The sequence below is a fragment of the Lindgomyces ingoldianus genome (genome assembly GCF_010093535.1).
Source record: "Lindgomyces ingoldianus strain ATCC 200398 unplaced genomic scaffold BDR25scaffold_7, whole genome shotgun sequence".
NCBI classification, from domain to species: Eukaryota; Fungi; Ascomycota; class Dothideomycetes; order Pleosporales; family Lindgomycetaceae; genus Lindgomyces; species Lindgomyces ingoldianus.
This window is the reverse complement of record NW_022985168.1, coordinates 612,763-631,428: the sequence shown is the minus strand read 5'-3', so window position 1 is coordinate 631,428 and position 18,666 is coordinate 612,763. Positions and strand designations below refer to the sequence as shown.

Here is an 18,666-nt window from a genome sequence, read left to right as displayed (position 1 = left end):
CCTCGGGCCTAGGTTGGTGGCGCGGAGGCGCGGAGATCTATACTAATTGGGTGGGCGTAGCGCCGCGCTTGCATCTTACGTGGCCATACTCTGTACATGGCAATCTCTAGCCTGGGAGAGGGACCATTCACTAGCGAATGGGCCTCAAAGGAACAGGTGAGGGACAGAAGAGTTCGATTGATCCAACACCGCGAGACTCTGCTCTACGATGAGCTAAGAATGTGCAGAGCAAACCTATAGTCTGTATAAATTTTGAGCAGACAGCGCTCGTTGTTGTGATGTGCGCGAGATATCTCTGTTATTTGCCCTCAAATTGCCCCAACGGGTGTGAGGCAACTACCCCAAGCTAGGCTAGATTTCTAAATATTGTGTGGAGTGAAGACAAGGCATTTCTCGACTGAATTTTAGCTTTCTATCTCGTCTGGCTTCTTTCCCTCAGACGTCGTTATGGCATTTTAGGGAAGACTATCTCCTAATCCAAAGTGACCCTGAAAGATGAAGGTAAGGGGACTGTTACAGCACTTTGACGTGATAGAGCGGTGCGCCGCATTTTTTTGGCGGGAAGTTGGGCCCAAAACGCGGGGCCCAAAACACCAAGCACTGTAATTTTAAGCCACCAAGATGGGCTGGAATACAACCGATGGTGGATTTCGGCAAAGAGTCTTTGGAAGAAAGAGGGAATTCTTGTCACCAATTGACGATTCCCTGCACTGTAATCCCATTCTGAAAATGCCTCATCACGTGCGAGGCTGTTCACCGGTGAAAGCGGGGATCCTGCAGGTAATATTGTTCTGCGGCTAAAGCCGAAATGGCGCTGAGACCTTGCAACATTTGGCGCTGGCAAGTCGGTAGAAAGTTTCAACCTTCTTCTTTGGGATTCAATACTGAGAAGAGTGGCGACACAACCTTAGGGTACTCTATACTACATAAACTCTGCTTTGGCTCATTCCCATCCAATACCAGCTATTTTTAGCTTTCTATCCTGCTGAGAACGCATTTCCTATAGAATCGTTAATAAGAAGCCTTCCTAGAAGCACTAAGCCAGTACTCACTTGCTCTACTGTCTGATTCATAATATAGCGGGTCACTTGCACCGATTGCTCCTGACCGAGTCGCAAAGCGCGTGCAATTGCTTGATTCTCTACGCTCGGGTTCCACTGAGGCTCGACGATAAATATGCGGTTCGCTGTTGCAAGATTTAAACTAGTAGAAGTTAGAAAGATGAGACCAAAAAAGCCCTGCTTCGGGAAACACACCCAACTGCACCAGTTCCTGTCGTCATGATCAAGACCCGCAGAAGCGGATTCTTCGCGAAATCGTCCAAGATTTTCTCCCTTTTCGCGGTCGGGCATTCACCATCTATTCGTGCGGAAGCAATAGAACACCTCCTCAAATAAGTCTCGATAAGATCCAAAGTGCGTGTCCAGTGGGAGAAGATGATGCTAAACTTATACGTTAGATATTTGTCCATTTTTCCCGTACGAAAACTAGAAATTTGTACCTTTTAGTTGCCCACACATTTTCTTGAACGTCGTTCATTAAAGCTACCATTTTCGAAGAGGATCCGCCTGATCGAAAGTAGCTGTCGGAGTCTGAATTTGTAGCTTGCGTTGATGGTTGGGATTGAGAGGGTGCACTAGCCAAAGAACCTATAAGAGAGGTGCATAAGGGGCAGCCCGTGAGCACAGTCCCCTGACTATTAGGCATACTCTCTTCAATGCACTCCAGGCAGAGAACATGTCGACAATGATCGGTGTATCGTCGATATAATGAGCTAGATCCAATGACCGGCATGACTTGTCGGCAAGTTGTGCACGTTACTTCACCATCCCGGCCAAGTGAGCATTCCATATCCTCTCGCTCATCGAGTAAATGAAGATTCCGGCGGTTCCAGGAAAACGGTTGCTGAAAGGTGCCGTGGTTGCAGAGAATTCGTAGTTGCAGTTGCATCTGGAACATGCCGAGCATGCTCTTGTGGTCGAATGTTCCGACTTGGTTGCGGATAGCCCGGATCATCATTTTCTTCGTCTGTTCATACTGCTGCCTTTCATCGATCGAGAAGTCGAGGAGTCTGACTCTGTCTTGTTGGGCAGGCAAATGAAGGAGTTCCTTCGTTCGCCGGAGGCATAAGGAATCCAGTAGTCGGGTGAAGCGATCGATGGCGATCTCACTACGCTTCTCGCCTTCATCAAAAGGCATTGCAATAAATTTTCGAAACGTCGACATGCTATCAAATGGAGATACTCTGAGAAAGGCGAAAAGTGAGCCGATATCTTCGAGGCGATTCTGAATCGGCGTCCCGGTCAAACACCACCGAGACCTTGCTTTAAGTTCGGCTACGGTTCGATACAGGGTTGAAGATTGTCGTCGAATGATGTGTGCTGTTCTAGTGTCAGACAAGGTTCTTAGCCTATTCATAATCTTCCTACCCTCATCAAGTACCAACCTATACCATTCAATTCGGTTCAACAGGTCCCGCTTGGCCGCGAAATCTGATGCAAGCGTGTGGTACGTTGTGATGATTAGGTCCGCATCACAAAGCCTAGCGATTTCTGTTTCGCGATTCTGACCATGATACTTGATGACCTTCATGACTCCACTAATTTGACGATGGAAATGCCTGGGTGAATTTGTTAGTTCATTGATAATATTGCGGTAGCGAGTGCAGGTACCTATCAATTTCTTGAAACCACTCGTTAATCATAACTGTTGCGCTTCGATTAGCTATATTATCGGTAGGAGAAGGAGGCCATTGGCGTTTCTCACGATCTGATGAGGCAATAATTAATGTAGCCCTTGCGCGAGGACGGGATTTTCGTTCCACGATTGCTTCTGGCGAGATGTCGCTGGTGCTGTTATGCTCGGATACCCAAGAGTGGGCTTCCTCGAGCGTCCTAAGGATGAGGGCTAGGATGGACAAAGTTTTACCCATTCCCATATCGTCCGCCAGAATCCCACCTCCAGTTTCTACTGGCGTAATTCGCGCTGTGATGTATCAATAAATGCACTATATATGCCACAGGGCTTACCATACAGATCGTGTTTGTGATAGAATGTCGGTAGCTAAGACGATGAGCAATTTGGTCTCAACTAAAAAGGTAGATTCCCCTTACCAAGGTTGCCCATCTACGTCATCAGATCTCCAAAGCGAAAACTCATCAGGGATTGGACCATTTTCTCGTTGCGTTAAGAATTCTAAGGCTTCTTTTTGATGCCTAATATTCGGACGTTAGCAGATATATCTTGGGCAAGCTCAGGCGGAGTTGAATGTCGGAGAGCTAATTTGGTCCCCTAGCCCTGGCAACTAAGCATCGTTACGATTTCGAATGAAAATACTCACAACAAGAGTGGCGTTTTCATACGATCGTCTCCCTCTAAGCCAACTAGCCGCTGACCTCTCTTGAGCGATGAATAAACTTCTAAAATTTTCTTCTTGAAAATGTCCGCCTTATCCGCTTCAGACTTCTTCTCAATCCCCACAGGCATGATACACTCCTGGCTTGGCAGATGGAAATCGGGAAGCTTGAGGACGTGGGGATTATCGTACGTTGAGCCTTTGCGGAGGAAGTCGGGTTTTTGCAGATACACCTTGTGTTGGGACAAGCTGGATCCTATTTGAGGGGCAGCATTCCGGGGGCCATAAACATTTATGTTGACGCGAACAATAGCGTCTTTCTCCTTCGTCGCTCGGCTAATGGTTTCCCGTGCTGAGCGTATATGGGTTAACACTTCGAATTCGATGAGCGGTTGGCCAATGATTTCATCAAGGGCCTTTTCAAGCTGTGTATTCACTTCCCCCATGACAAAATTGTCCGGGAAAGATACAAGAATCTGGGCCCCTGACTTGACGATCCTCATGCTGTGATATCCTTCAGCAGGATAACCACCACCAGTACCCAGTTTAGCATCAAGTTCAGCCATCTCCCCCCGTAGTTTTACTGAGGTCCGATAAATCTATTTAAACCTGGTCATTCGCGTTCAATCCATGTTTTCTGTGGGATGTATACCATTCCATAACATATTTTTTCATGCTCGAGTTCTACTGGAGGTGTTGTGGAAGCTGTTGCTGACGAGAGGTTCTCCGCAGCCCACTGTGCCATCTCTTTCTGGGTATAAAAAAACGATCCTGAATTGAGAAAATCTCCATCAGGTTCTTGATCCCAGTCGCCCTGGCAGCTCCCTGTGCCGAGGGTTTCGCCAAGGTAGCTATCCCATGATTGATCCCGCAAAATTGGATAGCTGCTTCAAAAGACTTAGCTGCCATCGGCAATGAGCCACACCACACTCACTTGTCAGAAGCTCCGAACGGATCCAATTCGGGAGGGTACAAGTGTTCCGCGTAATGAACATCTGTGTAGTCCGACTCGTTCAGGAGTCGCTTGAGAGACATCGTCATAACGGGTCGACCTAGACCATTCTGGTCCGTCCGATACTAGCGTCTTGGCAATGTTGACTTAGTTGAGGTTAAATCGACCTCCAAGGGACATCACAAATCCTCTAGCAGTCTTTTAGATCCACGGAAGGCCTCAGAAGCCATTTTGACTCCCGTCCTCTGCCTGAAAAAGCCGCGCTTTCTGCCTCGAGCGCCACGATGCAAGTCCCCATTGGCTGTGACAAGGCTGAGCCACTTTGCATAAGCCACCGTGCTCACCGGTCCGATCCTCAGCCTTCCTGCACATCTCTCTCCTCCCCATCATGTCGCCTACTTTCTTCGATTCCTCCTGTAAAAGACAAATAAATGGCGACCAACGATGAGATATCGTCATTATCGCGCGCTTCCACTGCTGTCAACCCGCGATCTACGGCAGACCCCTTCAAAGCAGCACTTACGAAATTTCGATCGCGGCTCTCAGGTCAGCAACTCACGGAATTCGAGAATTCGACTTACGAAAACCTCTGTCATGAGGTCATCCGTATTCAACATGAACAAGAAGGCCTAAAGAATATGATGAACTTGTCGCGACTTCAATCATGTCTCGAAGCACTGAACCAATTCGGCAAGGTTATTGAGGTCTTTTTGAACGTCTCCCGCACAGTTGCCTTCATTTGGGGGCCCATAAAGTTCTTGCTCCTGGTGTGTTCCCGTTTCGTGGACCAATTAAATATTTTCTAAACTTGTAGCACTAGACTGCAAGCACCCTTGCCGACTCATTCGATACGTTGCTAGATGCCTACGAACAGATTGGCGAATGCCTTCCACTATTGTCGGAGTATGAGAGCTTATTCCGTCAAAACCCATACATGCTGCAGGCCCTGGAGCTAATATATATGGATATCCTGGAATTTCATCAACATGCATTACGATTCTTCACGGGAAAAGGTGATATTCCCCCAGAGCTGTTGACACTTCTACTAATACGTTGAACCTGAAGTATGGAAAAGATTCTTTCGATCTATGTGGAACGACTTCGGAACAAAGTTCAATGGCATTTTGAAGAGCCTTGGCCGACACAAGCGGCTAATTGAAACACGTGCGCACCTAATTCACTTCCGCCAGTACCAAGAAGACATCGAAGAAATGAATACTAAATTAGATCTTTTGGTAGCAGAAGAGCAGAACAAAAAAACAAAAGCGGTTAAGGAATGGATAGCAGCAGGCTCGCAGGCCAAGCTGGACCATGAGAAGTTCTGTGAGGTCAGGAGCTCGTATCCTACAACAGGGCTTTGGATCCTCAGAAATGAATATATCAAGAACTGGATGGACGCCGAAGTCCCAACAACTCCGCTAGCTTGGATGACAGGAATGCCAGGCGCTGGTATGTAACACGGCGGCAAGTATCCTACCTAAGCTGCGCTGATAATGGAGTAGGCAAGACTATCCTCGCATCTGTTATCATCGAGGAATGCAAGCGGAGAAAACCCGTGCTGACCTCTTATTTCTACTGTAATTGCGACGGAGGGGGGAATAGTTCGGCCGTGGGCGTTTTCAAAGGGCTTTTAGACCAACTCTTGGACCAGTTTCCTGACTTGATGCCTCACTGTCACACACGATCATCTTCAAGTGGAGAGCCATCCTTGCGCTCTCTCGGTTCGGCGAAAAAGCTCCTGGAGGACTTTTGTCTCACCATCCCGAAACAATACATTATCGTCGACGGTCTAGACGAATGCGAAGGTCCCGAAAGAAAGCAGATTCTGGAATTCTTCGTCCAATTGGTGACCCAATGCGATTCCGAGGATCCTGGGAGACTACGGATTCTGTTTGTCAGCCAAGACTATGCTGATATAAAAAAGGCACTTCACCGTTCGTTAAACTCCAAAGTCGTCCCAAAGATTATAAGCCTAACTTCAACGGATAACGAAAGGGATATCCGAATCTATGTCAGCAATCTTGCGAGTCAGGTTAAGGTGAAGTATTCTCTTGAGGAAGAACTAGCTCATTATATCCGAGAACTTACTATTTCCCGAGCACATGGTACGTATTCAAGGGCTGCTAGGCGCGGCCTCTGCTAGCTAATCACTTTTCTATACAGGTATGTTTCTATATGCAGAACTGGTCATGTCCAACCTTCTCAAGCAGCCTACAAAGCTGGAGTTCCTTGATGAGACTCAATTGGAGAGATTTCCTAATGGACTTGAAGAAGCGTAAGTCTTCCGCGATGTCTTTACCACAGTTTTGAGCTCCTGAGCCGAAAATATGTAGTCTTTTGAAGTTTTTACGCTTCCTTGTCTACATTTAGTTTCATAGCCGTCGGGCTGATGAATCTTAGCTACGAGCGGATTGTGAGCCGCATCAAGCGAACATCCAGCGAAGCCGAATGGAATGTGGCTAAGAAACTTCTTGGTTGGATGGTCTGCGCAAAGCGCCAGTTGACGTGGAAAGAAATTCAAGTGGCTTTGTCCATAGACTTTGATGCTCAAACAATTGAGTACGACGATCGGAGATTGCGAGTCCACATTCACGATATATGCGGCTCTCTTGTGCAGCGCACCGGAGATCGAGTTCATTTGGTGCATAGCACAGCGAAGCTGTAAGGCTCCAACTTGCCTAACCAGCGCACCTTACTTATGATTATGCTTAGATATATTACTCAGTGTACGAGAGAAATTCATGAGCCGTCCGTGGAATGCGAGCTCGCCGCTCTGTGCCTTCAATATCTCACTTTTCCGTGCTTCCAGGACGACCAAGGCATAGACAACTTCACCCTCCACCAGGCCATCCTGCAAGGGCACCTCGCATTCCAAGACTATGCCGTAGCCAAATGGTTCCACCACGTCAATGCCTTCATTCACAGTGGAAATGATTTGCTCACCAAAGGTAATGATGTTCCTACGCGACTTTCGGAAATTGCCGTTGCTCTCGAGGACTTCACCATGAGATATGATGAGGAAGCCTGGCACGACAATATACTTCCGCAATGTGAAGAAAAGTGCAAAGTCTTTCAGCGCGAGATATTTTTTAATACCTTAGCCGCAGTAGCAAGCCATATTTTCAAATTCCAAGAAAAGGGATTTAAGGCCAGACATGTTGTCAGCATCCAAAGTCTGAGCAAAGCCCTTGAACGCAATCGAGAAATTCTGGAAGGGCTCCCTCCTAAGCTTTCCGCTTCTGAACTCGCAATCTTCCGCCAGTTCTACGACGATGAGAAGATCTTCAAGTGTCCGAAAGTAACTTGTAGATATTTCTCAGAAGGGTTTAAAGACTTAGAGTCTCGCAAAAGGCATGTTAATGTTCATGACAGACCCTTCCAATGTACCGCAAGCCAGTGTTTTGCGACCGAATGCGGGTTCTCTAACAAAAATGATCTTGATAAGTAAGGATAACATTCAGCCATTTCGATCTTCTTTTGCTAATGCTAACTACACGATAGACATAGGCTGGCATTCCACCCTGAAATGAGCGAACTTGCAAATAGGTTCAAGTCTTTGATTCCTTCGACCGCAAAAAAGACCCGGCATTGCCATATATGTGGTAAAATGTTTACTCGCAGCCTTCACCTTAGGGATCATATTAGAAGTCATCTGGGAGAACGACCACATGCGTGCTCAGAATGCGGGAAAGCCTTCACTCGAAAAAACGATTGCACCAGGCATGAAAAATTACATGATCGGCGATGAATTTTCACGAGAACCATTGGACCTGACTACGAGTCAGACGCTTTTGAGGGCTTTAGTTTGATCATGAAATTGCTGCAAAGCTCGGTCTTCGATAATATTCTATGAAGTACTCTGCTGCAGTAGTGTAGAGGGCTAGGGTCCAATTCGAATTAGGTCTGTCGCAATGTTATTTTCGCGGTCTTGTAGTTCCGCAACACATGCTAAAAACAACTCTCATGAATTGTCTTCTATCTAAGACAAAGAATTGCAGTGCAATTCCTCCACTGCCTCGTGTATCCTTCACCATCGATTTGAAACCCCTCACATGCATAGTTGTCGCGCGGCGGTGTATATGGTGAGAAAATACCCAACATGCACAACACTCCTTCATCACGTCCTTGAGCCTTGGCGGACGTTGGAGGACGATGAGTGAGCAGGGTTTGGCAGCTCGCTTAAGATATTCGTCAACGCTTAAACTGGGAGACCTTCGACCGGAAGCCACGTCGGTTGCATGCTGAGGATGTTAAGCCTCCAGTGGCCACCTCTACGTCCTCCGGGGAGCTCGAGATCCCCACTTTACACGTGTTTTTTTTTCAGTACTCAGGTATCTCATAGCGTGAGTCCGTTCAGGCCTCTTTTGATGTCCTAATGATGGGGCCAAAAGTTACCTAACATCTGGCAGTAGTCCTACTATTCGCCGCTTCAAGACAGTTACAGTCGGAGAGGAACAGGGGATTATTAAGGTCCCACTCTCTTAGGCTCGAGAACTCTTTCATCTTTGTGTTCGGAATAAAGCATGATACACCTTTGCTAGTAGCAGCCTAAAGCAGGCCATGAGGCCACCCCCGTCTAGCCCAGAGCCGTGCAGTTCCGCCACGAGGCAAGGTGCCTGTTAAGCCGTGCCATGCGGAACTGACCGGTATCATTAACAGATGCCTTGAAAAGCAGCACGAGAACGCGCTATAGTCTTCAATATATCCAGAAATGAAATTTCCTGATCAAAGTGATAGAGACAGGTTTCGTGAAGCTCTGAAGCATTCCTCCCGTGGCCGCCCTCTCACACAACTAATTCCATCGGTTATGGACCTTCAAGTACTCTGCGCTTCGAGCAGTATTATTCTGGATCCGTACCGGTGAAAGAACGATGCCTAGGCGGTTTCTGAAATCCTTACGGAAAGGATTACAGCCACTTCCTGTGTTTCTTGAGCGTAAGCGTATGGACTCCGTGAGAGAAATCCATAAACACTCAGCCCAACCTCACTCTTCTCGTCCAACCTGACGAATTTTCAAATATTTTGCGTACTCTCCATTTACCTCCCCGTCCCTCTGCGGCTTTCTAAGTAAGCTTGCTTGCAAGACCAATGTTCCTTCAATGGCGCCATTTCCGGTTACAACAGCCTTGCTATACATTGTATGCCCCTCAGAGCACGGCGAACTGATGCCACTAATTGTGAAAGTAAGTTCTCTTCCTTCCATAGAATATATTCTTTGGGTAACGGTGATAGAAGATCACTTTCATTTGACTTTTCAGGTAGTTGCTTTACCCGCCATCAGTTCTAGTAGTTATGACCCGTCGTAGCCCTAGAGTACGGAACCGCCTAGGAGTCTCTTGCCATCAGAACATGGGCCATACCTTGATCTAACGGTTCAGGCCTTCGACCGTGGCATCAAACCAACGCATGTCTCAGCCCTCGTAAACTTCGATAGCCGATGCTCTGTCGGTGAATGAAGACTCCGACATGCGAATCTTCAGTCGCTCCTGCGCATGATAAGAACGCAGCCTGGAGGCTATCCCGAATATCGGGCAAGAAAATATTGCTGGCGTCTCTTGTTGGTAATTTCATCAATGCTGCTTCCAGTTACTGGTTGTTAGCGATGACACCCTGCTAGAAGTCTGCATAGAGGAATTGGAGGATGGATATTTTAGCATCAATTGGTTTCATTTAGCGCATTACATCCCAACGTCGAACTTTTGTGCGCGGGTCAGCTGCCACAGTCAATTCCTCCATCTTGACGCGGGGATTGAAAGCATCTTGTCCATGTCCGCTCCACGTCCACAACGCCTATCGTAGATGACTAGTGGTGCCAGCGAAGAAGAGGCATCTGCATGAAGGCTTTATGGGATTAACTACCTTCATGGAATCAGCGTGGCGAGCTGCGTGAGGTTGTGTAATGGTCATTGCCATTTCCCACCCACCACCCCCGCCTGGACACCGACTGGAGATGACTTAAGAGAGTAACCCCCTAAAATTGGAATGACGAGAATTGTGTTGGTTAAGACGGTAGCCTCCTTTCCCCATCCTCCAGCATAATTCCATAATAAATGCCCACTATTGACATCCTCCAAAGCCTCTAGCGTAATCGTCCGTCTACCTCCAGAGCATAAAATCAGGGAGTCTGCAGCATAGCTACGATGCTAGGGGTACCAATCTCTTCTCATCGGCACTTGTCTACAGCAAAGTGAGCAGTCTAATATCTTCATTCTTCGATGCTAACGGGATGCTTAGCGGAAGCCTCAACAACGCTGCCCGCAAAAGTCACAAAATTTGGTCGTACTTCGCACCAGCTCGCTCCTTCAGCGGTCCTATACTGTCCTCAGTACCGCGCCTGGGGTCTTTGAGGGTTGGTGTTTGTTTGCAAAGACACTGGGAACAGGGTTTAGACCCCAGCAAAGAATCTTCCAAGTTGTCGACAAATAGTCATTGCACGCTGGCCACAGACTATCCCACTCGCTGTCACAGACATTCCCAATTTTTGTGTCTTCATTCTCCCTCAAGGGTCCCTCTGCAAGCAGGTTCACACAGAGAGATATTGCACACTCCACCGTCGCGCCCACTTGCTTCCATATACTTCGAGAATCCGGGTACCTCCAGGCCTTTCAACTGTCACCAGCCCAACGAGTTTCAGGGGGAGTCCCAGTCCTGTCTTGAAGCAATGTCTCATGATCAATGGCTCGAAAACCCAATATGCAGCGACCCCGAATCCTACGTTGACTGTTCACTTTCTAACGACTGCGCAACAATGTCTAGCTCAAACCGTACGGGTTCGGAGCTATATCCTACTTCTTCGTTAGGGGGGCTATCCCAAAATTCTTGGGGACCGTATGTGAGCAACATGGCTACTTTCGCAAGCATTAGTTCCTCCTCTCAGAATTCCGTGGGTGCACTCTATCTCCCAGAAGAAGCCTTAAATATGCCCAAACTCTTATATTCGACTGGTGGTTCTGAATCCCGGACGATACCAGTGTATCCTGAGCCCACAAATGGACATGAGCAAGTCCATATGGGGCAACAGAATTCACCCTTATCAAATTCGATCGCTGTTTGGTTTATGGGAGGCCCTGGAGAATCTACGATGCCGCTATGTCCTCAAGAAGGGTGAGCTCGTTCGTCTTTAACCTGCATTGACGCAAATCCAGACACCTTCAAGCCAATACGCAACCGCACCCAACACTTTTCCAGACCCCAGCCCCCCCCCCCAATCCTCCAGCGATACTTCCCACAAGGTGTTGTGGTGCACCATTTGTCTCACCAAGTTTACGGGATATTCCGCTCGCAATAGTCTATTGAGACATACCCATACCTCCCACGGCGATCCTAACAAGAGAGACCCTAAACTCCAGTGCCAAATCTGCAAAGTGAGGTTTCGTCGCTCAGATGCAGTCAAGCTACACTTGAAGAGATTTCATACCAAAAATTCCTCGTCACTCTAGATGAGTGAGCTCCATGACCAACCCCTCTTCATCCTGTTATTTCATTCTTTTCCATGTGCCCAGAGACCACTGTTCCAAACCAATAGGATGGGGCACTTATTTTTTGCGGATTATGTTACTTTTACTTAACCTTCATTAACCTTACGCGGGCCGGAATTTGTGGTGTTTGAGCATAACGAATGTTCTGAGATTTTCATTAAGACCCACAGGACAAAAGAGTATATAGCAGGTGTACAACTTCCACCCAACTAGGCCTGAAGTTCGGACTTTCCTGGGATTTCTTTTCATAACGACGATAATGATTATATGTTTCCTACTTGGAGTTAAACTATATAGAGCTTCAATGCCTTGTGACGTAAAGCCTGACTGACGCAGAATATGTGTTTGTTTCTAGTTAGAATGACGGGCACGAAGCGCATTCGCTGTCTAATTAGTTGTGCAGCAGTCATGAGTCTCCAAGAAAATTTCTCTGCGGAGGGCAAGGGAAGGTGGCAGCGTATCCCGAGTTCAAAGGCTCCCTAACCATTCCGAATACACACTAGGCAGCACATATGTATATGAAACTACAGGGATGTGTCCTTTGCATCACTCACCGCTTCGAAAGCCATCGCAATCCAAGGCTTGAGCGACTGCAGAAATCCATTGAGAATTGGCGATACGGGTGAATTGAACACTGAAGTGGACGATTTCGGCTAGCGTCTTCATGCAGGAGGTTTGCGAGGATTCTTGTGAAAGGCAAAGGATTCGAATGCGGAGGGGCAGAAGAGTGAGGCGGGGGCAGCCAGGTGTCCTCCAGGATCGGGCCAAGAAAAGAGACAGAGTCAGCTCGTAATATGAGATAGCCCCGTTGTTGGGTCCGCAGAGCCGCAATCTTCTGGGTCTTAAAATATTGCATACTGAGATTGCAGACTCAGGAGTGCTGTGAAATGGCTAGCCTTTCGCCTTTCGCTAGCTGCAAATGTATCCATGGAGAGAGCTAAATATGTTGCTTTCATCGCTCTGCCGAACACCGTTGACGATATTTGAAGCTGTGCGACACCTCGATTAGCATTCGTATACAATGGAATTTGGTCCAAGAGATGCTGTATACTAATGGAACATCCACATCATGACCGCTTATGGCCTCCAGCTTCAAGGAGTGGACCATCGTTTTTCCAAGTCGCTTGCCTCACTCCCTTGTCATCGAATTACCTTACGTAATCATTTAGTTTTCCGACCCATCATACATCTTTTCCATCCATCTTACTGCCCTGCCATCTGTTTTCTTCTTCTTCTTCTTCTTCTTCTTCTTATTTATATTATTATTTATTACTATTATTATTATTTCCTCCCAATATACGTTAAAGCTGTGCTTCTTCTTACCCTATAGCTATAGACTGGTGATGGTCCATTGACGAGTCAGGGGTTCTGAAGACGTCTGTATACGGCGCAGAGGCGTGATCGTTCTTTCATTGATGCGGAGGGTCGCTTGGGGAAGTTGATTCGAAGAAGAGCATGGACAAAGAGACGGTTGTAAGGTGGTTGTAAGATTGAGAGAAACGGCATGAAGTTGATTTAAAGCCTCCTATTTGGCAGTAGCCCCACCGGATGATCGGACTAGGACTAGTGGCCGAGAGCTCGTCATGGCACTAGTTTCGGGATGCGCAGTCGCATCTGGGAGAGGCTTTCGACCATCTATGACCCTTCTTTTTAGCCGTATCTTGCCTGCGGCTTTCTGAACCAGCTCTCTTTCACCACTCTACATCAATGTGCCGGCTCTTAAGCACTTCTGGAAAGCTATGACCATGAGTTCGAGCTTCAAGCCAGGGGATATTTTACGATCTGAGTCAGGCGATGATTCGGGATGGCAAGTCGATTGCAAATCAGCGCCGGGGTTACACATCTTCCTAACTAGTAACGTAGTGCAGCATCACTCGGCCACTCTCTCGCCAACCAACTTCAAAGTTGTAAACACAGAGCGGAGAGATTTCCTTTGGTCCTTCAGCCAATCCCAATAATAAGCGATAACGGTTAATTAAACAGCTACAGAATCGCTCCTCTTTGTCTCGACATCCCTGTCTCTGCCCTGCTCTGTACTAGATCGCAGAAAACCTCCTTTGGCGTTGAGCTGCGCTCTCCAGCTATTGACTGGGTCCGGCAGGAGGGCCACGTGGCAAACTGATGTTCATACCTCCTCAGGGCTGACGACACTCGGCGTCTACCATGCGACTTACGATTGGCGATTTCGACATCTCCACCCAGCCTACCCGTTCTGGTCCATAAATAATCCTTTACTGTCTACACTGCCCCGGCTTCCCTTTCACTCCTCTTGTCCTTTCGCTCACCCCTCCTCCGCATTCTCCTTCTTGGGACGCTAAAATTTGCTGTCTTCCGCTCTTGTTTATGCTCATATCCGATTATCTTTTTTGTCCGAGAAATCTTCAGTCATTCGCTTCTCAATATCTTCATTTAGTTGTCGTTTCTCTCCGAACTGCATATCTAGAGGTTTGCAGTGGCAAACCCACAACTTCCACCAAATATCCATGCTTCAAACCCGACAAAGGTCATATTACACGCAACCTCGCTCTTAACCTCTTCACACACACGCATGGGACCTTGTGGCCCAAAATACGAATAGCATCTAAAAACTAACATGAAAACCAGATCGCATTTAATAAGGAGTAAGGAATCCCTGCATAGCTGCACTAATGAAGGCGTGGGTAGGGAAGCGGACGCCTCTGTTTATGGAAGTTTATGGAAATGCGGAAAAGAGGGGCCGGTTACCAGTGTGTGCGCTAGGCCCATCTTCTTAGGCTAAGTACCTTTCAGGATCTATCGTGTATTGTCACTCGTTATTTAAGCCGCCATTGTTGCGATTTACTTCCGCTATCAATAGAAGACTACCATGTCGAAAATTATAACTGCTTCCGCCTCTGCCAGCCTCCGTCGGTGGCCAACGATGATCTCTCATTGTGGAGTAAAATTTTGAACGGGATCTTACCTCCAAGACTGCAGCTGAGAAGTTGTTGTGGGCAACTATAGGAACCAGATACGGAGGCTATCTAAGACAGATTGATAGTGTATGACTAAAATGCCCCCAACTTCTACGATATTACCCTTGTATACCCCCCACTTACGTCATCGACCGAGACTTGAGAGTTGCCTAAAGACGGAAGATTCAGGAAACATCCTGACTCAGGATTCATCACGACAACGCTAGCTTTTACGGTTTAAGTTACCATATCCAAAATATATCACACGTGACGTTACGCCACATCTGAATGTGGGGGCCCTTAAGCTCCGCCAGCGACCTAGTTAGGACTAGCGTATCTTTGTATGTTATATATCCACCTCGGAGCTTCATCGAGCTCCTCCAACCTTACACAATCGCTCCATATACCTAGTTAGCTCTTACTGCATAATTGACCCCTCTCTTCTATATGCCCTCTATCCAACAGCTCTGACATAGCTTATACCTCCTGCACCACTTCATCTAGCCCATAAGACTGTCAACGTAGAATTGTTGCTGCGATCAGAACTTTCATATGGTGCATTCCTATGGTAGCGGATGCTCGCTTCTGGTTGGCAATGGCCAAAGCCCTGAAACAATCAAAGACGACTTTTTCCCTAAACGAGTGTCCATTTCTACTGTTCCTACACTGAATGTTTCCACCCGTCCGCAACCTTCAATATCGCAGTGATCCACTTAAGACGTTGGCTGTCAAAACCACGAGTTAATTTAAATGGAGGCGATGAAGCGTTGCGGAGGTTAAATATTGCAGTGTAGGGCGGGAGAGCATAAAATGGTGGTATTAAGCTAGAAATTGTTGCGCGAATCATTCGTCAATTTTCAAACTAATCGAATCGAAACACGAAGATTGCCCTAGAGGGACTAGAACAAATTTCGGTGGTGCTCGGGATTGCAGTGCACATTGATACTATGGTTAAGTCCTGGTTTGGGTGCTCTGAATTACCTACTTATAAATACAACTACAACTACAACGAAATGGATATCCACGGCAGCCTTTCATTTTCCTCTTAGCATATATACTACACAACATTTCATTCCGGTCTCTTTAACGGGAAAGAGCTCTCCTCAGAGTAAAAACAAGCATAAAGAACTCCACAATTCTTGTTCGCGAGCTGCAATATATCTTTCGGAGATGTCTTAGGTCAGATTCTCGGGGTTGGTGATGACCAGATACACTCCCACTGGCTTGGCATACAGCTCAAGTGCATCTTCCTAACCAACGTGGAACGTGGTAGGAAGGTTATTTTGGGGAGAGCTTGGATTTTACTGACATTCTTTGTAATTCTTCCAAGAGATTTAACTCATCAACGTTATTCTAGTTATGTTCCGTGTTGGTGAGAATATACTATGCTAGATTAGGCACTTACGTGCAGAATTTCGTTTAGGTCTTCACATAATTGTCCCTGGGGGACACTCTTCAGTAACCGAGTTCCGAGATGAAAGAACCTCAGCAAGAGTCCGCACTTTGTCCTCTGGGTAGAGAGGGACAAGACATCTTCCCTAGCTAATACCCTCACAAGAATGGCATAGATAGAGTGGATGGTCCTGGTCCAGACCGCGTCGGGGATTCTTGCTCTCCGGAATTTGTTTTTGGCTTGTTATCTTGCGATGGTAACAGACAAAGCCGGGTGTGACTCTTTTTCTTGAAGCAGAGAGTGGAAAGTAGTCTGCCATCCTTTCCAGCCTTGAACGGCCTTGAGGAATCTACAGTTCCAGAATGAGCGCAAGGAGGCTCTTTTGTTGAGTAAGTAGGCACCTCGTACAGATATGTCTGCCTTACGATTTTTGGAGTCTGCTTTTGCTCTGGAGGCGAAGGTGGCGGGCCCCCCTTCCTCTAGCAGGAAGTGAAGGTCCGGATGTAGTATTGGTATTTATTGAAGCATAGATCGCCAAGATGCACTAATGTGTTGTCAGGATCCGAGACATATCTGCTAGGCTAGCCTTCTTACAAGATGAGTACTAGTGATGTACCGTCGCGTTCCCGTAGCGGGATCCACATAGCAATCTATCTGGACCCCTAGAGTGTCCCCTCCCCTAGGTTTGGTTATTACACTCCGAGTATCACATTCAGGGAGATTGTGAAGGCAGGGTTGGCAGATCCTCTACCCTCGATCACCGTCTCTTGGATTGATCCATAGAATTGAAGTAGTCCTTCGACACATTTTGCAAGCCCGGCATATCGATGCCTTGTTGTACTCTCTGCAACAGTCTACTTCGTCTCTGGGTTGTCGGTGTCTGGGTAGCGGAATCAGGGCTTCCAACGAGGCGTAGTACTGTACGATTGGGCGATTTTGAGGCCTGTACGGGTGAGATTTTGGGTACGTTCGTACGACAGGGAGGAGGAGAGGTAGGTGTACGTATTATAACTGTTACAGCTCACGTGATCTATACAAGTAGTATAATTTAATTAAAGTACGCTATACTCTAGTTAAAACAGCTAAGATTATAGGTCTCTAGAGACGTAAAATTAAAGTCTAATTAACTATAAAATAACTAATTCTTCCTAGTAATAAAAGTAAAAAGGTCTAAAAGCTTACTGCTTACTACCTTATGCTATAGCTAGTTCTTTTAGAGTTAAATAGCCTTAATTATTACACTTTTTAGTAAGCCTTAATTATTAGTTACTATACAACTAGCTGCGCTAAAACACCTCTTACACTTACAACTAGTAGCTAGGATAGTAAGGAAATTAAGGGTAATTTTAAAAAAAAAATAGGCTATTTTACCTTTAGTAAGCTACTATTATAGAGGTTCTTTATGTAGTAAAAGGTAATTTTTATAGTAATTAGCTTTTATAAAGTTATAGTAAAGCTATAGCTTATTTAACACCTTCTTACACTTATATAAGCGCTAATTTGTTATAAAAGAGAGGTTAATAAAAAGGTAAGCTTTATAATTATTATTATAATAGTTACTACCTAGCAGCTTATAACACTTAGAAGATAATAGCTTATCTTTAACCTTATGCTTATTCTTAGCATCTAAATACTAGTTAAAAATTATTTTTATTAACTTAGTTACTTTATTTACCTAGCTTTTATAATGCTGCTAGTAATCTTAAAACTAAAGTAAGTATAATTAAGAGTTAAGAATAGTAGTAACTATGTAGTATAAAACTAGTAAATTAAAGATTAGTTTACCTTAGTAAGTAGTAAGCTTTTAATAGCTAAACTTAATAGTGTTTTTAAAGTATAAGTTACTTAGCTTATTAGTAGTAATTACTTTTATTTAATTAAAGTAGATTTAAAGGCACTAAAGCTTTATTATAGTTCTTTATAGTAAGCTAAGTAAGCTTTAGCCCTTAAGTTTTTTTATTATTTAATAAAACTTTTTTAAAAAGTTCTTAAAGTGCTTAATCTTATTCTAATTATCTTTAGTAATAAGATCTACTAAGGTATTAAAGCTAGCTTATTAAGTCTTTTTATTAGCATTAAAAGAGCCTTTTTATTACTATTAAAAGTAACTAATAACCTCTCTAAGCTTATAATAGTGTAATAGTATAAAGTAAACTAAGTGCTAGTGTACTCTACTATTACACACTAGATTAAGTGTGCTAAACTACTAAATTAAGTCTTTCTTTATAATGTTAATTTAGAGAGTCTTAAAAAGCCTTATATACTTATATAATACTAGCACGCTATTTATAAAGTTATAAAGTTGTCTAATAACTCTATACTTTTTATATAGCTTAAATTAATTATGTAAAGCAGCTTTAGTAAGCTTTTACTTAAATTTTATAACACTTATACTATATATAATAGCTTTAATAACTACCTAGATTATATAAGCAGTATAGTAGATTTAGTGCTGTTTATTAAGCTTATATAGTAAGTTAAGCTTTTTATTAAGGCTTTAAATAAGCTTATTATTATTATTTAACATGTTATCTTTAATAAAGTAGCTAAATTTT

At 45.3% G+C, this 18,666-nt stretch overlaps 4 protein-coding genes across 4 annotated transcripts; 2 read left to right on the top strand and 2 right to left on the bottom strand.

Annotated features, from left to right (window-relative positions):
- Positions 1-869: 869 nt before the first annotated feature.
- Positions 870-4,496, bottom strand: BDR25DRAFT_280932 (uncharacterized protein). Its single transcript, XM_033687856.1, has 11 exons — positions 4,290-4,496; positions 4,008-4,242; positions 3,341-3,954; positions 3,114-3,215; positions 3,035-3,063; positions 2,673-2,985; positions 2,430-2,620; positions 1,502-2,381; positions 1,257-1,442; positions 1,053-1,203; positions 870-1,000 (listed from the first exon to the last, which is right to left on the bottom strand). The coding sequence occupies exons 1-11, from the start codon at positions 4,394-4,396 to the stop codon at positions 944-946; spliced, it is 2,865 nt and encodes a 954-aa protein (XP_033551004.1). The 5' UTR covers positions 4,397-4,496; the 3' UTR covers positions 870-943.
- A 21-nt stretch (positions 4,497-4,517) lies between these two features.
- BDR25DRAFT_340737 (C2H2 domain-containing protein) lies at positions 4,518-8,307 on the top strand. Its single transcript, XM_033693534.1, has 8 exons — positions 4,518-5,074; positions 5,128-5,320; positions 5,373-5,756; positions 5,810-6,412; positions 6,471-6,582; positions 6,708-6,968; positions 7,020-7,751; positions 7,809-8,307. The coding sequence occupies exons 1-8, from the start codon at positions 4,739-4,741 to the stop codon at positions 8,053-8,055; spliced, it is 2,868 nt and encodes a 955-aa protein (XP_033551003.1). The 5' UTR covers positions 4,518-4,738; the 3' UTR covers positions 8,056-8,307.
- A 3,467-nt stretch (positions 8,308-11,774) lies between these two features.
- BDR25DRAFT_351693 (uncharacterized protein) lies at positions 11,775-14,083 on the bottom strand (the record flags this gene model as incomplete). Its single annotated transcript, XM_033694900.1, has 14 exons — positions 11,775-11,841; positions 11,892-12,112; positions 12,157-12,264; positions 12,296-12,309; positions 12,340-12,617; positions 12,644-12,835; positions 12,860-12,913; positions 12,964-13,003; positions 13,124-13,310; positions 13,344-13,484; positions 13,530-13,632; positions 13,660-13,716; positions 13,773-13,988; positions 14,028-14,083. The coding sequence occupies 14 exons, from the start codon at positions 14,081-14,083 to the stop codon at positions 11,775-11,777; spliced, it is 1,734 nt and encodes a 577-aa protein (XP_033551002.1).
- A 45-nt stretch (positions 14,084-14,128) lies between these two features.
- BDR25DRAFT_351692 (uncharacterized protein) lies at positions 14,129-14,767 on the top strand (the record flags this gene model as incomplete). The annotated part of the gene is made up of 4 exons (XM_033694899.1): positions 14,129-14,343; positions 14,390-14,513; positions 14,555-14,632; positions 14,666-14,767. 4 exons carry the CDS (start codon positions 14,129-14,131, stop codon positions 14,765-14,767), a joined length of 519 nt encoding a protein of 172 aa, XP_033551001.1.
- Between the last annotated feature and the right edge of the window lie 3,899 nt (positions 14,768-18,666).

Bases quoted from the DNA above. Each gene is read 5' to 3' on its own strand.
- BDR25DRAFT_280932 (XM_033687856.1), bottom strand. From the start codon at position 4,396: ATGACGATGTCTCTCAAGCGACTCCTGAACGAGTCGGACTACACAGAT. The intron at 4,243-4,289 runs GTGAGTGTGGTG...AGTCTTTTGAAG, and splicing joins CCGTTCGGAGCTTCTGACAA to CAGCTATCCAATTTTGCGGG. The intron at 1,443-1,501 runs GTACAAATTTCT...GTATAAGTTTAG, and splicing joins AATGTGTGGGCAACTAAAAG to CATCATCTTCTCCCACTGGA.
- BDR25DRAFT_340737 (XM_033693534.1), top strand. From the start codon at position 4,739: ATGGCGACCAACGATGAGATATCGTCATTATCGCGCGCTTCCACTGCT. The intron at 5,321-5,372 runs GTGATATTCCCC...TTGAACCTGAAG, and splicing joins ACGATTCTTCACGGGAAAAG to TATGGAAAAGATTCTTTCGA. The intron at 6,969-7,019 runs GTAAGGCTCCAA...GATTATGCTTAG, and splicing joins GTGCATAGCACAGCGAAGCT to ATATATTACTCAGTGTACGA.